General features: G+C 30.6%; 1 protein-coding gene across 5 annotated transcripts in view; it reads right to left on the bottom strand.

Annotated features, from left to right (window-relative positions):
• Positions 1-8,434, bottom strand: part of LOC145316371 (nephrin-like) — a 64,179-nt gene extending 55,745 nt beyond the window's left edge. For all 5 annotated transcript variants that reach the window (XM_080156821.1, XM_080156819.1, XM_080156817.1 and 2 more), the window contains exon 1: positions 8,064-8,434. In XM_080156821.1, coding sequence (XP_080012947.1) covers positions 8,064-8,124 — 61 coding nt within the window. In that variant the 5' untranslated portion in view covers positions 8,125-8,434. The remainder of the gene's footprint in view (positions 1-8,063) is intronic.
• Positions 8,435-27,488: the final 19,054 nt, after the last annotated feature.

Here is a 27,488-nt window from a genome sequence, read left to right as displayed (position 1 = left end):
TTATAAGATTAAAACTGCTATTAATTTTATGATTTTATTTTATAATTCGTAGAAAATTGTCTGTAAATCGATGCTATACATACATGATTTTTCAGTATGGCTGAAAACCAGCTCTAATCCAGCGGATATTAATCGGTTTTGAAGTCATATTGGAATCAATTATGACCAAATGCCTTATCCCTTAATAAATGTGGTACAACAATCCCTATGCACCATAACCTAAAACCTCACCCTCCCCCCTCCCCATGGATCCAAAATACAATTTGCCCCAACTCTGCCGGAATATATGAAAGGTTTCCGATAATAGGAAATTGATATTGTGTTGGTATGAAAATATAATTTCAAGAAACCGTAGAAATATAGAAAATTTAGCTGATCCTGTGTATTGCAAAAATATGTTAATTATCCGCGCAAAATCTGTCTATTTACAGTCATTTTTATATTGGAGGAATGCAGAATGTTTGTGCACAATATAAAGAATTATTATCAGAAGTTGAGAAATTGAGAGTTGATGCCATTATATATATGGGTACACTGCCAAATTTTCATTTGAAGATTTTAATTTTTCAAACCAGATAAACTAAACAATTTAACATATCCAACTTCTAAGAGTATTTTTTTGTTAAAGTTTTATATTAGAAATTAGATTCGAATTATAAACAGCTTTTCGCGGATATGGAAATAAAATATTATAAGATTAAAATCATTTTTGTTGGCACCAAAGAAACGAAAGAACGGCTAAAAAAACTGGATTTAATTTTATGATTTTTATTTTAATATTCGTGAAAACTGTCAGTAATTCGATGCTTTACATGATTTTACAGTGTATGACTGAGAACCGGTTCTAACTAATTGGTTTTGAAGCCATGCTGGAATATATTTTTAACAGTGTATTGGTTGACAAGTGAACCAGCTCCAGATGTATTTGAAGGAAACCTACATTCAATATTTCTATAGACGCTGCAAGTATATTTTACAGATATTTACCTATTCAATATACACTATTATAATTAACAAAATATTTCAAAACCTATATAATTAAAATATGTTAAGAATTATGTTAAGAAATACTATGATTTTTACTATTTATACAAATATGACAACAATGGATATATTATTACTTGGATATTTCACCAGATTTTCATGTTATCTAATAAAGTGAAACTTGTAGTAGGCTAAAATAAAGATACCCCCATCCCGTCCAGTCCCTTTACCCCCATCCCCTCACCTCCTACTGGATAAACGAACTGATCAATAATCGTGTTCCATGTTAGCAAGCTAAATTGACGACAATAATCTGTTCTACATCCATTTTAAACAAAGATTATTTCAAAATGTTTGGGTGCCATTAAGTTTATTTTCTCAAGTATCCAGTCCCTGACCACTAAACTGTTGATAAAGAAAGGGTGGGAAACCAGAAGAGATTTAATTGTTAAGCATACAAAGAAAAATACCATTAAAGTATGAAAGGGGGATTTGAGATATTTGTCAAAGAAAGTTTGAGGGATTAAACATTAGGGGAGTCTGGGTTAGGGGGGGGGGGTATAGTGTGGGAGAGATAACGAAGAATTCTATCTTCTTGTAATTCTCTTTATCTTAAAAGTCAATAGATTATTTCTTCATTATCGATTTGGTCAAAGCTAGCAGGAGCCCTTTTATTCTAAATTAAACTTAGGGTTTAAGAATTTATTATTCCTCTTTCTCAAGGTACTTAAAAAGAAATGGTTATTTATCGCATTGTAATATGAACAGCTTTCCGCGGATAGATAAATGTACAATTATTATATTATACCAATTTTGTAAGCCCCGAGATGCCAAATGCATTTGTTTTAATATTATGATTGTAAATTTTTATATTCTTAGAAAACTGGATATAATACCATTACGATACATGATTTTTTAGAATAGCTTAGAACCGGTTCTAATCCAGATGGTATTAATCGTTTTTAAGGCCATACTGGAAAAAAAATCTTTAGAATATTACAAATAATTATTTTTTTTCTTGAAGTGATTAATGTGTATGGTGACTTGTTATTAAACATTAATAATTGCTTGATTTGTAGACTTTTAAACTGATTCATTACGACCTAATTTATTATTTATATATATATGAGCAATTCTAATTATTGTTTAATTTATTGTTGCTACTCAAAAAATGTGTTTCCATTATCTTTTTGAAATGATTAAAATTGCTCTAGAACACATTAGAGGCTTCTAGTGGCGTAGCCCCTAGTATCTATGATTATATATAGGGGAAACAAAAATCATCCAAAATTAAACAAAAAAAACTTGTTATGTTTGAGTTTCTGAAATGAGGGTTAAAATTCTGACTTTCTCATTTAGTCCTACTTTTTTGCAATTAAATATAGGATACACTCAAATATGCAATCCATCAACTCATCCTCTCTGTTAAACGAAAAGGTATTGAATTGACATAAATTTCAATGGAAAATGTCGACTTTGTTTTATTTAATAAAAGCTGTCACAACTGACATTTTGTTAAACTTTTATACTTCCAAATAATAAAGTCTTTAACGATCTAAAAATGTTAGAAAGAATTTTAAAATATACTTTTTTTCACACTTATCTAAAACAAAAAGGATCATTGGCCCATTTGTGTACGTAAAAAGATATTCATTTCTCCTCACACTGCACTGCACAGTTTTATACTTTATATACGTCCTGCAATGCATCTCATGTGCCAACTTTAACTTTTTTACAGTTTTTTTTCCTTTTTCACAAATTCAATTTTCACTTTTATACAAATAAGAATTAACTTTTCTAAACTAGGCCCTTGAGAGTTGCAAAGCTAATGAAAAGTATGTTTTATCCGTACGCTAAATACTTATTTTCTGAATATGCCATAAATTTTGATATTTTTATTTGAAATAGTTACTTGCTTTTCTACATATATAGGATATTTCTGTTTATCTTATGATAAAAGCTTCTCAAAAAAATAATTTTTAACATATTGAAGATTGAAGTAAATAAAAGAGGAGGCAAGAGTTACATAACTGTGCCAACATACTAGGGTCTTTGAATATCAGCCAGTAGCGTTGGAAATATTAACACAGCCAAGTCGCTACAAAAGAGTAATTTGCCAGCAGACGATAAAGGTCTCCACCACTGGATCCAGATAGTTGTCTGGATTATACATCTATACTTTTACATTTATTTATTGAAGTAAGGCTTAAGGTTAAGTAGGCTAAATTTGGTTGGGCATGATTGTGCAGAGTATATAATATCAAGGAGGGAGGGGACAATGGGCTGTTTATTACACTAGTCCCTCAAGTTTTGAAATAACATTTTCTTACTCGTTGGCTTAACAACTTTGGTTAAGTTGAGTGTTCAAACGTTTCAGCCACAAATTTTAATGTACAGAAATGGTAATTTTTGAAGCATTATTGGGAATATACATCAATTTATTGGTCATTGTCTTATCCCTTTAGATCCCTGATAATAAATAATATGTTAAACTTTTTGATTAGTATTCACATCGCATACACAATCTTGGTTTACCCCTCAGATACAGATCAGTACACAATACAGACGGATTAAACATCATTAGTATTCAATATATTATGGAGTAGCTTTACTTCTTTAAAAACTTGGCAGGAAGGGAGGGGACATTGGGCTGTTTATTATACTAGTCCCCATACTTTTATAATAAGGTTTTCTTATTTGTTGGCTTAACAACTTTGGGGACTTTTATTGCATTTAATTGGTTTGTGCATTAAGTTGAGTGTCCAAATATTTTAACCACTAATTGTAATTTACAGATGGGGTAATTTTATGTATCACCATTGGGGATGAACCCATTGTCTTATACCTCTAGATCCCTTGGTATATTTCTTTTCTGGTTCAAAAGTTTTGCTTTAGTCTCAATAAATAAAAAAAGGTAAAACTTGACATAAATCAATATTTTCTCCAAATATAATGCGGCTTAAATTCTTTACAAATAATTTAATATTGCTTCATTTTAGTAAAACTAAACTTAAATAATGAAAAACTTTTCAATAATTCTTTGCATTAAAAAAGAATTTTTTTTATGCATAAATAATACAATTGTTTTAATATTCATAAACATGTCTCAAAGAAATGATATTTTGAAAAGTTATATTTTTGATAATATGTCCAAATGACCAAACATGCATAATTTATATTCTACTCTTTTTTATATAAAATTTTGCATTCTTTTTCTTCAATATGGAAAAGTTTTTTCCAGTTTGAAAAAAATACGTAGAATTGAAATAGATTTATTCTGAATAAATTGTGATTTAAAGTAACTTAAACTTGACATTTTACATAAATTTCATGATTATCATAATTTAATTTGAATTTTTAATAAATATTTTCGGAGAAATTCAACTTTATATGATATATGCGTCTCTAATTTAAATAATTAAAAACTATTAACTTTTCACAATATATTCTTTTAATTGATATGTTTTGAATGAAATAATTAAGTTATTAAAAATTATAATTATGTATGAATGGGTTTATTTGTTAAAAAAACCGCTTTGGCAAAGGTCCGAATTTTGTTTGTGTATTTGACCACAAGACTTAATTGGAAGCGTTTGAGGTTACTCTGGATAAAAACAACATAAAATAAACTTAAAAACAAGATATCTTCAACGTTGGTTATACATTTTTATACAGGAAAAAGAATATTAATTAGTAGCACAGCAATTAAAATTTTGTTGAAATAGAATCATTAAGATATTGTGAAATACAAAATTTGGTATTAAGGACTATTTTATCATACATTAACCCTTCCCTGACTGACGAACCCAAGTTTTTTTGATGCATATTTCATCTAACTGTTGCAGATTTCAATTCAAAGTTTATAACAGGAGGAATCACAAAAAAGTTAGGTATATCTTTCTACTAAGATACAGATGCCTATAATGAAGATTGTACATCTCCAATGAAGATACACAAAATTACCCCTTCTGTAGATTAAAATTAGTAGTTCAAACATTTGAACATTCAGCTTAATGAAACAACCAATTAACGAATAAGGAACACAGTAAAAGTGTCGGACTGATTATGACGTAAAAAAAATTAGCCAATGAGAGGCCACTATAAATTTTACCATTGGTCAATAATGGCCTCTAATTGGCTAATTTTTTTTACGTCATAATCAGTCCGACACTTTTACTGTGTTCCGAATAAGAAAACGTTATCATAAAACTTTGGGGACTAGAACAATAAACAGTCCATTGTCCCCTCTCTCTCTCTCTGTTTAACTTTTGATATTATAAAATTTAAGGATATTCCAAGCAAAACTTTAAATTTGAATAATTCCTATTTGAAGGCATGAAAAATCTTTTCGATGATTGATGATATTTATGAAAAATTCTCACATAAATATTACAAACGCCCCCAAGGATTACCCGGTCAAACAACACTTTTGCAAAAGTCATTTTTTGTCTTATTGTCATCATTTACGCAAATTAATACTTTATACCAATCTATCCATTTCCCCTAACTAAACTTACAGCTTTTTGATTATATGAAACCGTTTGCAACTATGTCACTTTAGTGCAAGTTATGACACACCGTTTTATCCCAAAAAAGTGCTTATTGTTGATCTTATATGTATTTCTTAGTATACATTGATATTATCGAATGTATTAACTGACGAGAAAATCATTAGCATATCCAAAATAATACAATTCTAGACTACATATTGTTTTATAATCAATTATATATATGTATGAGATACTTATATAGACCAAGTTCTAACCATAAAATTGTAATGATAATATGATTCCAACAGTGCTATTCAATATTAAGAACCAATCCTACATGTATATAATACTAGCTAACCAATGTTTTTGACTTGTGAAACCACGTTTCGACCCCATGGAAACCGCAAAGTTTCTAACAGTCAAGTTTTCAATATCCCTCCCACCCATCTACCAAACACTAATGTCTTGATTGCCATTAAGGAAACTAAAATCTAGACACCTTGACTTAATGATAATGCAACCAAATTATTTTTTCATTACAAAATCACTAAAACAATAAGGTTAAAAGTTTACTTTAGGAAAAGTATTAGCCCCTGAAAGAAAAGAAAAACTGTGAGAATGTGATTATGAAAGTTTTAAACTTTGCTCTGAGATAGAACTAGAATACTGAGAGAGGCAGCCTATCTTTTAATCTTATCATATTTATATCAATTAATAGTTTTCTTTTTTATACTTATTTACTTAAAATAAATCATTTCTTTTTGATTTTAAATTCCAATACAAAAGCTTGCAAAATTTTAAGTATTACAGGTTTTGCTTCAATTTTAACTTTGCTTTTATTTTTTTACAATTTTATATTAGCAACTAATAAGGTCCAGACAATATGATATTTTGCCTCAATAATAATCATTTTATAATGGAAATGGAAGAAAAGTGTACATTAAATTAAAATTGCAAAAAATATAAAAAAAAAACCAACCAGCCAAAATCATAGTTAAAAGCCCTAAGCTAGTTTAAAATTCTTGAAACATGTTGGTTTATATTTAAGTCCAATAGTTGAAGTTTAACAAAGATTCTATCTCTCTGAGTTCACTAATGAAGGGGCCGCTAGCATTGCAGAATATTAAATAGTCAACAAGAATTTCAATCCAAAACAAATTGTGGCTTTAAAATAATTTAAATAAAATTCTACATATTTTTGAAAATTAAAACACCGGTGCTCTTTAATAATCTATTTTTTTTTATTTATAATTAAATATTTCTTTCATTTTATTCTTTTTTATAAAGCTTTTTAAAAATTTCTAGTGAAACAAGTACAAACATTTTCAAAATTAGCACAATTCCAAACACAATTTCGTAGCTATTGTCAACAAATCGCAGAATATAACAATTTCGAATCATCTCTCCTTTTCGAAGTCTGTTTATGTTAACATTCTCTGACGGACGGACAGACAGACACACAATAAAGAATGGCATCACACCTTATACATTATATGTTAGGAAACTAAGCGTATTTTCATTTTGTTTTCTCAAGTATAATGTTAACAAAATAAAACAATTTTTCCACATTGCTTATCTACTCTTTTGTTCTTTTTTTTCTATGCATACTTTTTAATAATAGACTATTTATCAATTTTCTTAAACTACCGATTTTAAAAGATGAAGAAATCATATTATTTTCTACATTTATACACATTTTGGTCCTATAATGCAAAGTTCCTATGATTTTGAATTACTATCCAATTTCATGAAAATTTGAATTCTAAATCTAAAATTTCCAATTTTAACATTTGTTGAGTATATTTTAGATATAAAACTAAATTCATAACAATTAAAAACTTTTTTTGATAATATAGATGCAAAAAAAAGTTGTTCTTAATGATGTTAAGAGGCCCTAATGGATTTTTTCAGCCTAGACCCAAATAAGCCAATGAAAGCCAAAACGAAAACTGAGAAATTTGCCAAATTTTTTTGTGAAATCTATCTTCAAATTATGCACTTTTTTATATTCTTGATAATTTTGTAAAACTTTAAATTAGCTTATTATATATGCATACAAATATACATTATAAATATATGGAAACTGTTTAAATTCACACTAAAATTCTAATAAAATTTGTGTTGTTTTAGCAAAAAGTTTGGAAAAACTTTAAAGTTAAAATTTAGTGCATATATTTATAGCAGGCCTTTTTAATTTGGGGAAAAATAATTGCCTACCTATAGAAATTAGTTTTATAAACTTTTATAAAGTAACCAACCAATAACAAAATTACATTTTTTATAATAGAATAAAAAATTTGGGGTATAGTCAACAAATTATCTATGAATTTGGTTAGATAGCTAATTTAATGCGTTTCAAGTTTTTAGATCGTCCAATAGCCAAGACGTTGTTGCCGTTTCATGTAAGTACCATTTCTCAGACGGACGTTAGGACAAGTTCTAATTATAGAGTACCTAAGCTTCTAAAAAATATATAATGAGTAATCCAATACATTTAATCCATTACTAAGTACATTAAATCTATTTGAAGCAAAACAAACTCAGCTCTTATATATACCTTAAATTAAAATGATTATTTGTGAAACTTACCAATGAAAGTAAGAAGAATAATTTGCGCATAAATGATGAAGTTTATAAAAATTAGCTCCATAATGCTGCAGCTCAACCAAAAACAAAGTTAAAATAAAAGTTGCTATAAATAGATTTCTCCCTCATCTGAGCTTTAATTTCATTTCTTTTCCATTGTTAATCATAGCTCAGACCAATTAGGAATCACTAATTTCAAACAATTATATGTATTACATTACTATTATAATATCAAGGGTGTTTTTAATAACATTTACACGTCACTGATGATGTTCCGGGATTTTAAATTTCAAGGAAAAATGGCAAAAGATTCCTTTTTTTGATATTTATTATCACTTCACTACTTCGTTCCTGTGAACAGTTCTAGTACAACTGAAATATTAGGAAAGGGGTGGGAGGAGTGAGAGATAGAGAAATACAAGGGAGAGAGAGAGAGAGAGGAATATATGGGGAGAGGAGGGGGGTGGGGAGGAGGTTCTGCGAAAAGGGAGAGGAAACAAGGTGAGCAGAGCGTGGGAGGTTTTGTATGACACTATCCCGAGTTTAGGAAAGCAACACACCGCAAAAGAATTTCGATGAGCAGCCCCGCGCTTATATTCCCACCCCGCCCATCACCCAACCCCCCCCCCCATTTACTCATCAAAAGCCTTCAATACCCTTCTTCTGATTGATTCGACTATTAGATTTGGCAATGTTTAGTGACTGACCCCCCATTTTGCTTGTCCATTCTATTTAAGCCATTAGCTGTCACTAAATTGGTGTCATGCCCATTAAATATCACCGGATATCGGTCAGCGAAAGGGGGAAATAGTTATGTACAAGTCATGTAAAATAAATTCCACCTGGAATTTATTCGCTCAATCTTGTTAGAAGCGAATCCTTTCTACATGTAGATGTGTTCGTCCTGCAAAATAAATTGCAAAATGTATATCTATGTATACCATATATCTATTACCATTGAAGCTGTTTGTAGTGCCTATAAAGAATGACGTTATACAATTCAAATGACCAATGATAGGCCAATACTCAGACTAAATTACCAATAGCAGTATATATTTTGATTGACCAATGGCGTCATTTTTTATAGGCACTATAAAAGCTTCCTTTACAATTTGACAATACACTTGATCTTTTAAGAAACTCTTCATATTCATGTGCATTCAAATTTTACGTCAGCTTTATATCAATATTTTGTTTAGACTCCTAAATTATGAGGATGATTAAAGTCCCTCAACAGATTATGACGTCATACGACAAAATAACCAATGAGAGGCCAGCAAAAATTTTACCATTGGTCACTTACAGTGTATACTGGCCTCTTATTGGCTATTCTATCGTATGACGTCATAATCTGTGGAGGGACTTTTATCATCTTCCTAAATTATTATTTAAATATTCTATAATACATGGGTTTAAATCCGAATTTTGCATTCATTTAGTTTTACTTTTTTTAATGTTGTCATCCTTGTTATGTAAATAATTTGTGGGGTGTATTTGTAATTGTAAGAATTATCCAACTAATTTGGAATCCAACCCGGAGAGTAATTACTTTAATTTCAACATATATTATACAACATTTACTTTACATCATATTAATTAAATTTGAAAACAAGTTGTTAGACTAATAAGTGCACATAATAAAAACTTTTTAATCTTCTTCATATTAAATACTAATGATGTTAAAAAAGACATTTTTCATGGATGTATGAAAAAATTTCAATGCCTAATTATAAGAAAAACTAGCTTAGAATTTTAACATTATGTTATATTTTAATAAAAAAGTACAATCAACGCTTTTTAGTAATGATTTTTAACCAGGATATTATTTTGATACAATTAAAGCACAACAATTATATAAAAGAGCCAGGGCATTTTTTAAAATGTTTAAAATTAAAACATTTTGAACTTAATAACGTAATTTTACTATATAAGATGCCTTTCTAAGCTACTATAAAGTAGACAGTTAATCAATACTTGTAGAGTATGGACTTTACTTAAAATACTTGTAGTTTTTGTCGGGACTCGAACAAGCAACCTTTTTTCTGAAACAAATCAATTATTTTAATATTTGCTAAAAAAACATTTATAATTGATTTCAATTGAAGAAAAAAAGTAATTTTACCCCGAAGAATATCAATATGTACTGCACGAAAGTATGTTCAAAAACATATTTTTTGTTTTTCATTGAGTATGTTATACAATTAAACACTATTTTGTTTATAATTCTATCAATACTTTATTGGGTTTCGTTATCCTTGTTTTTTTGAAAATTTAATTTTCTAATCCATTAGAAAGGAAGAAGGCTGGGATGCATTTTTAACACCACCAATATATTATATTTATCTTTTAGGTTTATGTATATTTATTAGATGCAAAGCTCTTTCAAAATTAGAGTCTGTACTTAAGTAACGCAAAACGTTAATGGTATTTAGAATAGTTATTAACTCTAAAGTTATGTTGTTTAACCAAAAAAAAGTTATCTTTTAATATATCCATTTTGCATTATAGAAGCTCTAAAACAAAATTTAACGTGTATTTAATGTATATGTGTATTAAATATTTTTACATTTTTGTTAACATTAGCCAGACTGACAATAATTATAATACACCTAATGATTTTTTCTCTCTTAAAACATCAACTTTTTGTCACATTTTTGAGCTAAATTTGGTGGGGGTTATCACCCCTGAACTTCATGCCCAGTCACCCTGCCAGTCACATTTGAGCTCCATTAACTCTAATTTCTTGCACATTTCTAACATACATAAACTAAGTACAATAAGGAATTAAGTTTGGTAAGTTCACAGGTAAAACTATCACATGCTTGAAACTTTTTATTGTGCCTGTAAAAAAAATTACGTCATACAATACAAATTACCAATGATAGGCCAATACACAGAACAGAACAGAAAATACCAATGGCAGGCCAGTATATATTTTAATTGACCAATGGTATTCAGCATTGCTTAAAGGCACTATGAACAGCTTTTCTATGATCCGAATATGTACATCTAAACTTTACCATAACATGCAGTTAGAAAAAAAAGTTGTCAGGTCATCTGGAGACTTTAAATAAATGTTATTTAAATATTAAAAAAAATATCTATTTAAAAACAATTGTTTAAGGATTGTAAAAGTTGTAAAAGGTATATAAAACTAAAAAGTTAGATTGCATATTTCTCGAAATCCCGTGATAAAATTTAAAATTTTCATGATCATTTTAATTTATTCCTAGAACACAGTAATAGTGTCTGACTGATTATGACGGAACAAAAAAAATAGCCAATGAGAGGCCACTATAAATTTTACCATTGGTCAATAACGGCCTCTCATTGGCTAATTTTTTTTGCTACGTCATAATCAGTCAGACACTATTACTGTGTTCTTATTCCTAATTTTCTTCAACTGTATATAAAGGAACTAAAAAAACAAGGGGGATCCTTTTAAATTCTCTCAATTTTGTGGATGTTTTGACTTGACATTCTAAAAACTTTTTTCAATATGACTTCAGAAAAGTTTAAAATTAAGAATCAGAAAGGGTTACACTGCATGAAGGAAGGGAGCAATGGGCTGTTTATTACACCAGTCCCCAGTCCCAGTTTTATAATAAATTTTCTTATACATTGGCATAAAAACATTTGGGACTTTTATTGAATTTTGATTGGTTGGTTCATTTAGTTAAATGTCCAAACATTTCAACCAGTAAATAAAAACTACAGAGAACGTTATTTTGTGTATTATCATTGGGGATATACATCAATTTATCGGCCATTGTCTTATCCCTTCCCAGCATATACTTTTATCGCATTATTTTAAGAAACATGTCGCATTAATACGTCCTTAATGACGTAACTTTTTTATTACTATACAAATGACGTTTCATATTTTTTAATTTTTTTAAAGGACGTGTTGTGTACCAAAAACACGTCGTTATCTTTAAAAAAACGTCACAAAAAAAAATATAAATAATAACAATATTTTGAATTTAATTAATGACATTTTATCTTAAATAACGGCGCATTAAAACGTCAATTTTTCCTTTAAAACGTCCAGAAAAACAAGATGGCCGCCAAACTTTCATTAAATTGTATTATAATTTTTTATTATTTGTGGTAAATAAAATGATGAAATTTAATTCAATTTAAATCATTTAAGGCTGTATTAAGACGTCAAATTTTTATAAAACGTCAAAAAAAACAATATGGCTACCAAATTTGGTAATGTATTATTTACTTACAAACAAAATAGTGGAAATAATTCAGGGTTAAAATTAACCTAACAATTTTGAATCAAACACATAATATGTTTTTATTATTTCATTGCTTACTGAAAAGTTTCATGACCTATATATATGGTTCTATTCTTTGTAGAAGGTCTCACCAAAAAAATTAGTTTTCATAATATACATGCATAAAGGAAATAAAATATAAATTCATAGTGGTGTCTGTAGTACTAATATCCTTCATTTCATTACAAAATAATAATTGTCAAACTAAAAATAAGGTCAAAACATTGAGAAAACAAAGCTAAACAATGAGTGATTTCAACTGCCATCTAGTGTCAAAATCAGTAACTATTTGATCCATTTCCTTTTTAAATTTATATAAGATCATTTTAATGCGTCCTTATTTATCAATACGTCATTTAAATTATTTAATTAATAAAGATGACTTATTACAAATAAAGGACGTTTTGATTCAACATTATTTATTTTATTTACTGTCACATTAATATGTATTCTATAAATTATATTAATATGTGGAAAAAATAGAATATGACATATTGAAACAACCTTAAATTTTATATTTAATCAGGCATTAATTTGTAATTTCTTTTTTTAAGAAAAATAATGGCAAATAAAAAACAATCAAGGCCATATTAATAAGTCATTTTCTTTAAATACGTCACAAAAAAGACGTATTGAAAATTAACGACATGTCAATGCAACATTTCTAAAGAAACAAAACCACTTTAGTAGATGCTGGGTTAGATCCCTGGTTACGCTGACAATTTGTATGAAAAACCTTTATTTCTTAATAGTCAGGTTAGGAGGAATAGAACAAGTAATTATAGCAAATACTTAACAAAACTTTTTAAACTATCAGCATTTGAAGGGTAGCATGTTTTTCATTGATAGACTATCTTTATAAAATAAATCATACTTTTTTATGAAATAAGTTGAAGTAAAATTGTCGTCAATTTAGGTTGATAACATGGACATCAATTATTGGCCAGTTCGTTAATCCAGTAGTTTGAGAGGGGATTAGGTAATGGGGTTGGGATCGTTATTTCAGCCAGCTCCAAGTTTCACTTAATTAGAATACTTAATAATCTGGTGTAAGATCCAAGTAATAATAAATCCTCCTTTGTCTTTTACCTACAGAAATTCAACTTATAGAAATAATGTAATAATCAAAACTTTAACATATTTATCATAAAAATAACTGCCTTAAAATATATATTTATAGTGAAACATGCCACTGTTCCATTGTTTATAAATTGTACAATGATGTACAATGTGCAATGCATTTAGTTTATGGCTAATTTTTGTTGGAAATAACATCATTGCACAGCAAAAAAAAAGGCAGGAAACATAAGTATTGTATCATTCTTCAAAATAGAACAATAAAAGTAATGAATTGTTTAATTTAGTACTATTTAGTAATAGTAGTTTTAATAAGGACAATTATATCCAAAAGCAATATTTTATATGCAAAATTTATATAATTTTGAAAATTAGGATAATGTAGCTTGTTATTAATTAATTTTTTGCAGATTTTGGTTTAAAATCAGTTTCAAACTAAAGCAATTTTTTAAAATTTCAAAAACTATTACTTCTACACTAGATAAACTATCATATTTTGTATCATTTTAACACTAACATATTTTGTATCACTGCTACACTAGACAAACTAATATATTTTGTATCACTCCTACACTAGACAAACTAATATATTTTGTATCACTCCTACACTAGACAAACTAATATATTTTGTATCACTCCTACACTAGACAAACTAATATATTTTGTGTCACTTCTACACTAGATAAACTAACATATTTTGTATCATTTTAACACTAGACAAACTAATATATTTTGTATCACTGCTACATTACAAACTAATATATTTTGTATCACTCTTACACTATACAAACTAAGATATTTTGTATTACTCCTACACTAAAGAAACTAACCTATTTTGTATCACCTATTTTGTAGGAAACTTTTGTTCAGCGGAGACAAAGAAAAAGAATATGTTCTGAAACTTTTATCTTTTCAATCTTCTTTTTAGCACAGAAACTAGAAAAGTGAGAATTAACAATACTTCATAAATGTTGTAATTATGTACTTTTATAAAACTTTTTCTGTTAACAATTTTAAATATAATGTTAGAATCTTATTAAAAATATATAGAAATAAATCCACAAGTTGAACTAGGGACGCAGTAACTTAATGATTTTACATTAAAACCTTTAATGTTTATGGTCCTTAGATGTTCATTGATTCCTAAGTTATTTTCTAAAATCTAAAATTTTATTACTTTTTTATCTCAACAAGTATATCGTATGTGTAAAGAAAAATTTAAATCTTTTCAACCCAAGGGACTTTTTGCTGGATTTAGCGCAGTATTTGTGCAATTTGTGAGGTGCAACGGATTTAATTTCAGATTAAAATAATGGGTCTTAACTTATAAACAGAAATTGCAAAAGGTAACACTATATACTGCATGAAAAAACATATCTTACATAAAATCAATAACTTACATTATTAATAGGGATAATTCTATTGAGAGTTTTATAAGAAGCTCGTTATACTGTCAATTTTTTAAAATGAAGAAATGATTATAGTATATACGTGGATATTATGACAGGAGAAAAATTATCGTCAATTTATGTTGCTAACATGGACATAACTTACTGGTCAGTTCGCTTATCCAGTAAGAAGTTAGTGGATGGGGTAAATGGGTGATGAGGGGATCGTTATTTTAGCCAGCTGCAAGTTTCACTTTATTATAGTGCATGAGAATATGGTGTAAGATCCAAGTAAATTAAATCCATTATCATAAAACTATATAATAATACTTCTTCAGTATTCTGACTTTCTATTCTAAACTTTGTGATATTTTGATGAAAATGAATTGATATAATATTACCTGGATATTACACCAGATTATCATGTTCTCTAATAAAGTTAATCACGCAGCGGGCTAAAATACGATTTCCTCTTTTTTACCCTCTTTTCACCATCCCTTTTCCTCCTAATGGATGAACGAACGTCCCAATAAATGATTTCCATGTTGGCAAGCTTGATTGACGACAAATTTCCCCTGTCATAATATCCACGTATATTCTACATCCATTTATATTATAATCTTTGATATTTTGATGAAAATATGTTTACATGGTTGGTAGAGGTATAACTAATTTGTACGGAAATGGTGTCTGATAGAATCCATCAGTATAACAGAATAGAGACACAAACCTACTCAGGGAGGGAGGAGATAATGGTGTCTGATAGAATCCATCAGTATAACAGAATAGAGACACAAACCTACTCAGGGAGGGAGGGGATAATTGTGTCTGATAGAATCCATCAGTATAACAGAATAGAGACACAAACCTACTCAGGGAGGGAGGGGATAATGGTGTCTGATAGAATCCATCAGTATAACAGAATAGAGACACAAACCTACTCAGGGAGGGAGGAGATAATGGAGTCTGATAGAATCCATCAGTAGAACAGAATAGAGACACAAACCTACTCAGGGAGGGAGGGGATAATGGTGTCAGATAGAATCCATCAGAATAGAGAATAGAGACACAAACCTACTCAGGGAGGGAGGGGATAATGGTGTCTGATAGAATCCATCAGTATAACAGAATAGAGACACAAACCTACTCAGGGAGGAAGGGGATAATAGTGTCTGATAGAATCCATCAGTATAACAGAATAGGGACACAAACCTACTCAGGGAGGGAGGGGATAATGGTGTCTGATAGAATCCATCAGTATAACAGAATAGAGACACAAACCTACTCAGGGAGGGAGGGGATAATGGTGTCTGATAGAATCCATCAGAATAGAGAATAGAGACACAAACCTACTCAGGGAGGGAGGGGATAATGGTGTCTGATAACAGAATAGAGACATAAACCTACTCAGGGAGGGAGGGGATAATGGTGTCTGATAGAATCCATCAGTATAACAGAATAGAGACACAAACCTACTCAGGGAGGGAGGGGATAATGGTGCCAGATAGAATCCATCAGTATAACAGAATAGAGACACAAACCTACTCAGGGAGGGAGGGGATAATGGTGTCTGATAGAATCCACCAGTAGAACAGAATAGAGACATAAACCTACTCAGGGAGGGAGGGGATAATGGTGTCTGATAGAATCCATTAGAATAGAGACACAAACCTACTCAGGGAGGGAGGGGATAATGGTGTCTGATAGAATCCATCAGTATAACAGAATAGAGACACAAACCTACTCAGGGAGGGAGGGGATAATGGTGTCTGATAGAATCCATCAGTAGAACAGAATAGAGACATAAACCTACTCAGGGAGGGAGGGGATAATGGTGTCTGATAGAATCCATTAGAATAGAGACACAAACCTACTCAGGAAGAGAGGAGACATTGGGCTGTTTATTACACTAGTTCCCAAAGTTTTATGTTTTCTTGTCGTTGGCTTAAACAGCTTTGAGGCATTGTAATGAATTTTGATTGGTTGGTTCATTAAGTTAAGTGTACAAACGTTTTAACGACTAATTATAATCTACAGAAGAGCTAATTTTATGAATCATCATTGAGGATATACATACATTTTTCGGCCATTGTCTTATCACTGTATCCTTGAAATCAGGGAAGTTAAATATACATATTTATATTAGACCCGTCCATTTTTCAGTAATTTTTAAAAGCGAAGCTTTTCTATAATTAGGGTCGGTCCGTCCGTCCGTCCGTCCGTCCGTCCGTAACGGATAGCTTTTTTCATTAATTTAGGCATGTTAGAATTGTCCTATCGATTTCAAATTTTGCATGGTGATTCCTTTAGTAGTTAGGTACGATTTAAAAAGCGTAGCAACTCTATAATCATTACCAAAATGTCCGTACGTCCATTTTAAACGTGTTGATTTTTTTACTTTTTTAACAACAAATTTTTATGTGAACTAATCATCTGATTGATCTGATTTTTGTTATATTGATTCCTGGGACAACAAAGTATAATGTAATCAAGTCCTAGAAATGTAAGTATGTCCATAAACATTATCCTGAATCAGTTTTTTTCAACAAATTTACTTACAATTTTGCTTTGACCCTTATACATTTATATTATGATTATTCAGTTCTGACACTATATTAGTGTTAATGTCCGTTTGTCCTACCGTTACAGTGCTTCGCTTTTATGGATGTTGTCATCCTTGTTATTTTTTGCTTTATACTGAGCAATAAGTACACTAATTTTAGAGTAAATAATAAAATTCAGTAAAAGTACCCAACGTTTTTTAGTCAACGAATACAATAATTTTTAAATAAAACTTTGGGTAATAGTTTAATTAACTGGTTCGTAAATGATAGCACTGATCGTTAATTTAGTCATGTTAAAATAGTCCTTTTGATTTCAAACTTGGTACAATATAAAAAGCGTCGCAATCCAATAATCGTCAACAAACAGTCCATATGTTCATTTTATGTATAATGATTTAAAAATATTTTACGATATATAGATGTCCTACTATCATTAGAAATAAGTTGTTAGTTAACAATTATTAGGTTTTGAATGTCTAAGACTCAATATTTCCCATTTCATTTTGTAATAAAATGCTGTTTTGTGACTACCTAATGTATTCTATATAAATTTTAGCATATCAATATTTTTGCTATATTAGTATATTTACTTATACATATTTCTTAGAAAAAGTTACTTTTTGATGTTCTATTACAAATATTGACATTCTTTTATACATAAAAAAAAGAGATTTGTACAGTGTTCTTTTATATTTTTAGAATAAATGTACATTTTTTAGGACTATTTTACGTAATTTTTTTAATATAATTATAGAATAGCATTGTAACTCTGACCCGGCTCCATTAAATTTTTTACATTTCATACTCAAAATATGCATTTTTAACACCCCACCCCCGAAAGAAAGAATTAACGGAGGTTAATTACTCTCCTCCCCATATGTAAATTAAATAACTCCTCCTGCTATTCAGATTTTTACACCTTCCACTCAAAAAAATAAAAATAAAAAATGGTGACGGTTCATTGGTACCAATGTATTTTTAATTGTGTGTGTGTGTGTGTGTGGGTGGGTGTGGGTGTGTGGGTGTGTGTTTTATTGGTAAGTTTAAGATATGAGCTGGTATTGAGGCGTCATATTAATCCTAAATTATCGTCTCACTACCAAATGATAAGGCTCTCAACAATTTAAGTTTTATTACCGTCCAAGCAAGGATTGTTCACGTATAGAAGGGGATATGTCATATTTCTTTCCCAAAATTAAAACATTAGTAATAAACAATCAAATTTATCAAAAATAGTTACTTTATATACCACAATCTTTTCTCAAATCCAATGTAAATATAAAAAATCATACTTTAAAAATGATAAAGATCTTACATTGTAATAAATGGCAGAACGAGTTAATAAGTTTTGGAGGGCAGTTTCATTTACAGTTCGTTGTCCTCTCCCTCCCTGAAATTACCAGTGGTTATTTTAATTAATACATCAACCACAAACAGCTGTTTCATTCCGCCATTTTCAACGGTATTTCATTTTTTGAAGAAACTTTTATTTTTCATAATCGTTGAGATGTATTATAATAATTTAGTGAAGCTTTCCTACAACTTGGATATAAACGTCCGCCCGACTGCTCTCGAAGTAAGTTTAGTACAATTACTCCACTTGGTTGGGGGTTGCTTTAGGCTTTTTTGGAAATCAATTAATCCCTCCACCCGCCCCTCTACTAGAAACCCTTGGGGAAAAAATTGCGATTTGCGCCTTGCTTTTTAGAAGTAAGGTAAATGTTTACTACTTTGTTGTAAATATAACAAAATTGAAGTATTACTAAGTTTTGCTTGTGAGTTAGGTAGAGAGACGCTTATAGAGATGCTACACATCCACAAAAAAAGAATTATCTGTACAATTGTCCCAATTGTTAGAAGAATCCTTATTTTCATATTCTGTTGTTAAATATGTTGTTCACATTCTTGCAGTGTATTATCAACACCGCTTATTGTCCTATCCTCAAAGTGTTATATATTTGCAATGGACACAATCCATAAGTAAAAGTAACAGGATGTCTATCTGTTTGTTTCTCTGATCTTGCTACGATCCGATATGGATCTCCTTTACAGTTAAATATCTAATAGATCTCAGTAACTACTTTAAGGAGGGTTACTTTACCTTTCCAAAAAAAAATTTCTTTTTCTTTTAAAAAAGTGCTCAAAGAGGCCTTTACTAAAAAATATTTTGAGTGCGTTTATTGTTGACAGATAAGATGAAAGAAAAGAATATGGACAGTGCTTTGATAAAAAAAATTGCGCAAGTGATGGCCCACCCAATCTCGCACACATCACTGTTGGCTATAAAAATAATATTGTCATTCCATGACATTTTTACACCGACAATCCAACTATCTTTAATTAATGTGCTTGTCTTTTGTCCTACAGCTAATTGTCTATTAAAGCTTTAATCCTATTTAAAGGAAAACTTCATAGCTTCAAATTAAAAAAAAACATCGGACTATCCTAGTAGAAGCAGATTAATAGTGCCTACTAAAAAATGACGTCATGCAATAAAAATGACCAATGATAGGCCAGTATACATTTTACAATTGGTCAATTACAATCATCCTAGTAGATCTTTGTCAGGTTCCCTCAAATTGCCTAGACGAGCACAAAAGAAAACCACCCCCCCCCCCCCCACCTTATTTAAATAAATTAAAAATAAGGAGGATGTTAGTTTTTGTATGTTAATGTTTTACTTTAGGTTAGGTTAGGTCATATTGAGTATAGAGTTTTCAGTAAATGAATAGTAGGATAAATGTAGAGTTGCTATGCATCTATAAATGTACATAAATGACTGCATTATACATATTAGCAAAAGTTTCACATAATCCGATTGTCGCCTCTCTAGGAGGGAAAACTTTTAACAACTCTTTCAACAATTTATGGTCATCAGTTTATTAAGAGTTGGCATAGACATGTTGATGCTAGCATATTATATGTAGAGTATACCAGTGTAGACTATAAACCTAGAACTATATAGATATGTTGATTAAGATATATAAGTTTTCCGGAATTTTAAAGTTAGGGGGAGATTTGAAATCTGCATCAAATTTTGAGGATTTTTTATAAAATTCGTTTTTTCTATAATTCTTTATCTAAAAGCGGAAATGCAGTTTAATTTAATTAATTTTGGCATCTGTGATTGGTGGATTTAAAAAATCTGCGCTCTGATTGGATGGCGTACATCATTCAACCAATTAGAGCGCAGGTAGTTTAAAATCCACCTATCCTATTGGTCAAAATTAATTAACTTAAGATGCATTTCCGCTTTTAGACAAAGAATTATACAAAAAACGAATTTAATCAAAAATCCTTAAAATTTGATGCAGATTTCAAATCTCCCCCTAACATTAAAATTCCGGAAAACTTATATATCTTAATGTTGATGCTAGTATATTATATGTAGAGTATACCAGTGTAGACTATAAACCTAGAACTATATAGATATGTTGATGCTAGCATATTATATGTAGAGTATACCAGTGTAGACTATAAACCTAGAACTATATAGATATGTTGATTAAGATATATAAGTTTTCCGGAATTTTAAAGTTAGGGGGAGATTTGAAATCTGCATCAAATTTTGAGGATTTTTTATAAAATTCGTTTTTTCTATAATTCTTTATCTAAAAGCGGAAATGCAGTTTAATTTAATTAATTTTGGCATCTGTGATTGGTGGATTTAAAAAATCTGCGCTCTGATTGGATGGCGTACATCATTCAACCAATTAGAGCGCAGGTAGTTTAAAATCCACCTATCCTATTGGTCAAAATTAATTAACTTAAGATGCATTTCCGCTTTTAGACAAAGAATTATACAAAAAACGAATTTAATCAAAAATCCTTAAAATTTGATGCAGATTTCAAATCTCCCCCTAACATTAAAATTCCGGAAAACTTATATATCTTAATGTTGATGCTAGTATATTATATGTAGAGTATACCAGTGTAGACTATAAACCTAGAACTATATAGATTTGTTGATACTAGTATATAATATTTAGAGTATACCAGATGGAAAAGAAAACATTTTACATGCCCCTAGAGGCCTGTAGGTAGGGGCGTATCCGCTATTGAAGAATATACCAGTCAGCTCTGCAAGGTTTCATGTGCTAGATTTAAATTTTCCTTGAACAGAAACTTGCTGAATTTAGTTACATAATTCTTTTAAAGAGTGAGATTTAACACTTTAATGTTCTATGCAATGTACTATGCTTTTAATACAAAAGCCACTTGACATGGGTTTTCTAACAGATTTTGGCATGTATGTCTGTCGGACGAACCCCAAAGTGTCCCACTTTGAGAAAGACGATTCCAGTGACGTCATATACGTTTCGGGAAAGAAAAAGGGAAGGAGGGAAGAAAATCTCTTCAAAGAAGAAGAGATTTTCTTTCCCCCTTCCCTAAACGTATATGACGTCACTGGAATCGTCTTTCTCAAAGTGGGACAGTTTGGGGTTCGTCTTCTGTTGGTCAGTTTGTGTGTTATCCTAATGACCTGGCATTAAAGGCAAGGTTCTAACTTCTGACATAATAGAGTCGTCTAAAAGCTTCACTACTTTTATGATTTCATCCTTGTTTGTCAATTAACAATTAAATCCTGCTTATATCTATGTTTGCCTTTCGAAAGTAGCTGGACCAATAGAACTGCAATAATCAAGAAGGCTTTTTATTGGTCCTGGTCCTGATTTTGGCTATTTTCTTTTGGGGAAGGGGATATTGAGGTTGTGCTATAGGCACCCCTTTTTCCCCAACTGGATGAACGAACTGACAAATGAATAAGGTCCATGTTTGCAACCTGAATTGACTACTAATTTTCCCTTGTCAATATATCCATGTATATTATATATCCATTACCTCGAGTGAACTTATATAAAAATAATCTGATATCCACATTGTTTTTTCATGTCAACTAGATAAATTATGCTTATTTTGTTTAGAAGAGAAACAAATAAATTTGTGATGTTTGTCTAGTACTTAGCAGGGAAAAGAGAATGTGACAAACAATTCTAAGTGAAAATTTCCCCCTCAACCTCCTTCCCTTTTTTCACCCCCCCTTCTTACCCACTTCCCTTTTAGTTACACACAAAAAAACAGACAAGTTTTACTCTAACAAAATATTTATTTTTCGAAATTTGAAATAGAATTAATTGGCTGAAGAGCATCCCCTGGTACTTAGGATAGGTCAATTGGCCATAAATTTTGCAAATTATGTTAATTACGGTTCTAGCTTTATTCGATTTTGACAATTTCTTATTTTAATTGGAGGGTCGTAAAGAGATTTGTTTGAATATCCCACAGTTGGAGAAAAGATTTTCATTTCATAGTTCTATGTATGGTGTTAGGCTGCCATATTGCTTTAGAAAAAGTCTTTGTAGTAGGGATTTAGGTTTTTTTCTGTTTTTATATATTTAGATACATTTTGGTACCAGGATAGTTTTAGGCTATTTAATTTCAAGGGGAAATACAAAGCCCTAGGGTGATGTACAATTTCAAATACAATATTTCTTACTCCTTCATTAGCCTAGTTATTAAAACAAGTTTCCAGGTTTAGGACTATATTTTGCCAGTTTAGTAACTATTATCCTGACTTTAAATAAATCTTTTAAATAATATTAAAACAAAGATGACAACATCCCTAAAAGAGAAGCTAAAAAATCTGATTACGATGACAAAAGTTGCCGTTTTAAACAAAAATCCGTCGATTTTACGAAGATTACACTTTCAACCCTATTTATACAGTCGACAGTTAACAACAATGACAACCCTGTTTATACAGTCGACAGTAAACAACCCTGGCAACCCTGTTTATACAGTAGACAGTTAATAACACTGGCAATCCTGTTTATACAGTAGACAGTTAATAACACCGGCAACCCTGTTTATACAGTCGACAGTAAACAACCCTGGCAACTCTGTTTATACAGTAGACAGTTATTAACACTGGCAACCCTGTTTATACAGTAGACATTTAATAACACTGGCAACCCTGTTTATACAGTAGATAGTTAACAACACTGGCAACCCTGTTTATACAGTAGACAGTTAACAAATAAACTGAAATAAAGGGCATTAAGATATTCACTTTTAGTCCTCATAGGTGTTATTGTGGTGTATTAACGCCTTTAATCATGATGCGGTGTTAGTTCGAGACTAAAACCTTCTTTACTCTTAATAGTATTATATATTTTTGGCCAAGGCAATCCCCATACTCTAACCATCAATGGTGTACAAAATCTTACATATCAGCATCATGACTATTTTGTACGTCTTTAGATGTTACTCAATTTTTGGCTAAGTTTCGAACCTATGACATACCGAAAAACGGATCGATGCGCTACTTATACTACAGTTTATATATTTATTTATCAAACTTATACAGTATAACAATGGATATAGAATACGTGGATTTTGTGACGGGAGAATGTTTGTGGTCCATTTAGGTTGCAAATACAGTCCTCAGATATTGGCCAATGTTTTTCTCCATGGTCAAGGGAGGGGATGAGGTCATGTCATATTGAGGGGTATCTTTATTAGGGTCGGTCGATTTTGGAATTTCACATTAGTAGACATTAGCAGGGGTTACTGGGCCAATATAAAACCCTGTGAAACTTGAAAGAGGTTTTTTAATCTAAAAACAACGGGTGCGCGGGGGGTATAAAATGTGCCCGCCCACTTATAAAACCAAAAATTGAAATTCCTTCAAACACAGGCATGTTGCATATCAAAATGGCCGCATGAAAATGCTGATTACAGATCTGAAAACCGTTTTGAAAAATATTGATTCAGTCTGAAATGATTTTCAAATAACCTACCAAAATGAACAATTTTGACTAAATCAGCTGTTTTTAGGTACTTAATGAGATCTTATTCGAACTAGGAGCAATATTTTTCAAAACGGTTTTCAGATTCGTGATCAGCATTTCAATGCGGTCATTTTAATATGCAACATGCCTGTGTTTAAAGGAATTTAAATTTTTGGTTTTATAAGAGGGTAAGCACTATTTATACCCCCCGCGCGCCGGAAGCCATATGAGCCAAGTCACTTTTGAACTTGAATGGAGCTTATCATACATATATATGACTTTCACAACTTATGATAACAGTAAAATCTTTAAAAAAAAAAAGGGGGAAATGGGCCCAACCTAATCTTTATATTAGCCAACTGTGAGAAACATTGTATCAGGGTATCCGAGAATACCACACAATATCCACGTATTCTAATATCCATTGGTGTAACATGATCCCGTTTATTCCTCTCTGTCTGCAAATATATTTTAATCCTAATCCGAAACTCAATTCTTATCATTTAAAAGTCAAAACTAAACAAATTTTAATCTGTTAAAACAAATAAAATTAATTAAAGAATATTAATTATTAATTGTTTGTGTTTTAGTAACTCAGCTACTCTTTAACTAGAACAATTCCTTAGTTCTTACAGACCCTCACTTAACGGTTGTTAAGACGTAAATTTGTTGGCACAATACATATCCTATTAGATAAATTAGTAAGGTTTTTTTGTTTAAAGCTGAAGATCTCAATAACTACTAAACTTATTAGTTTTACTATTTCAGGTCAGTTTCTCACAGGTGCTGTAATAGTTTTAGGCAGTTCTATTTTCAGATTTAAGACTTGAGATGGTTTTAAGCTATTTTTCTAGCCCATAACTGCCACTCGATTATAGAGCCCCTAGAAGCAAGGGGTGTAACTTCTAGTTCTATAATACAATGAAGCTTTTTTTTGTTTAAAGATAAAGTTCTCGGAAATGCCTGAATTTGTAATGCTTTTCCGATAAGCTTTATAAATTCATCCCCGAGAGGCTTGGGTCGAAACCCTTAGCACTATATATATGATAATTTTATTAAAATATCAAATCATTATTAAATTTATAATTGTTTTTAGAAAAAAATTTCTTTTCGAAATAATAACCGTCAGTATTTTCATATCTTGAGCATATGACTCTCCGACAGATATTTTATAACAAGAATTTAATTTAAGGTAAAGACAGATGTTGACTAACCAATGTATTTACCAATAAATGTAATAAGTATAGAAGTATAACCCTGACAACTACCTAGCCCCTGTATTGCTTTCTGCTCTTTTGTAGCGACTTGGCTGTGTTAATATTTACGACGCTATTGGCTGATATTCAAAGACCCAATTAAAAGTCGGCACATGGGAAACGGGGTGGGGACATACATTTATTTAACCCCTTCCCCCTCTATTGTTTTACTCTAATGTACTTTCCGAAAAGTAAATAAAAGATGAGAGGTTGAAAATGGGTCTAATATCTTGAATGCTTTTTATATAAAGTAATGCGTTTTTTGTTTGTTTGTTAAGATCCCGCTACTCTCTGAACCGATTGTTTTCTTCATTTTTGGGAAGCCTCACACAGGTTCTGGGATGTCTTAAGGCTATTTTCTTTCCCCTCCTTCTTCGAATTCAGATCCCCTAGATACTAGGGGCACAGCCACTAGTATTCTTTATACTTCATAAATCTTTTTTAGGTTTTCCTAAAGACGTAAGTAGTTTGTTTCCAAGCTTTTAGAATCCCAAAAAAATTTTTATGCGGGAAAAAAAATGTTCATCCTGTAAACTAAAATATCTTGGGAATGAAAATGATTGATGCACCATGGATTTACTGCAAATAATTTTATTCTAACAACTTAATCGCTTGAATCCCCTTAAACTCGTCAATGAACCCCTCTTGATAAACCCACCTTACCCCTCCACCCCCCATCTAACATCTTTCCCCTCTTATTTACCTATGAAAGGGCCTTAACTTAAAATACTCACCTTTACTTAGATTTTCCTAACCTACAAAATTATCATCATATTCATTATACAAAATTTTATTATGGTGAGGGGGAGAGGTAATAAGGTGGTCCACATGCTTAAACAGATATTTTGCCTTTTAATCCAAGAAAAGTTGAAGGAGAACAATTTAGAATTGAGAAAAAGTTGAAATCATTCAATTAGAAATGTAAATTAGGTTTAACAACTGACTTCATAAATTGTATAAAAAATTGCAAGTAATTTGTCAAAATTAAATAAGTCTGCAAAAGTTCAAGAATTTTCACCTTCACTGGAAAAATGTTTCAATTCTTTTCCATTTTTCAATGTTTAGATTAATTGATCTTATTTCAGGATTTATAACATCGTTAAATCTTTTTAGTTTCTAATCTTTTTTATTTTGAGTAATTTTTTGCACACAAGAACAATATTGGCAGAGCATTTTTCTAATGTTAATTGGCCAATAAACAGTCTAAATTACCAATGGCAGACCAGTATACATTTTAATTGACCAATGGAAGGCAAGTATGAACTCATTTTTTCTTAGAAACTATATAGAGCTTCATATTTTTCCTGCCTTTTTTTGCAAATGCTTTTTGAAATCAATTATAATTGGAAATATGAAATTGGGGAACCTACTAATTATGACTATTGTATATAATTTAAACTGACAGACAAGCTGTAAAGATATACTTATAGAGTAGCTTTGCCAATAAAAGAGCAATAAACATGTTTCTAAAATAAAAGGCCTCTAAAGTACATAAATAAATATATTTCAGACCTTTCTATTTCATGTGAACCACGGATTTAGCCTGTTCAAGTATAAACAACGGGCCTTATATGAATAACAAAAAAAATATATATTATGACTGACTTTGGAAATTTGGACAAAAGAGCAACTTTTTCTTCTGCAATAATGGATTTAATATTGAATGGATCTTACACCAAAGTGAAACCTGTAGCGGGCTAAAAATATCCCTACAATTTTTAGAACAAAAAATAAAGATAAAAATGTAATTGTCTGGTGTCTGAACTGAAACACGACCAAATTTGTGGGTCCCCTGAAATATCTGTGACTGTAGTAATCTGGTGTCTGTACTCCAACACGACCAAATCTGTGGGTCCCCTGAAATATCTGTGACTGTAGTAATCTGGTGTCTGTACTCCAACACGACCAAATCTGTGGGTCCCCTGAAATATCTGTGACTGTAGTAATCTGGTGTCTGTACTCCAACACGACCAAATCTGTGGGTCCCCTGAAATATCTGTGACTGTAGTAATGTAAATATTTTGAAAGTGTACTGAATCTCGGCTTAAAGTTGAAAGTTTATGCTC

Source organism: Acartia tonsa, chromosome 4 (assembly GCF_053477335.1).
Source record: "Acartia tonsa isolate MP-2025a chromosome 4, ASM5347733v1, whole genome shotgun sequence".
Lineage (NCBI taxonomy): Eukaryota > Metazoa > Arthropoda > Copepoda > Calanoida > Acartiidae > Acartia > Acartia tonsa.
This window is presented reverse-complemented; position numbering and strand designations above follow the sequence as displayed.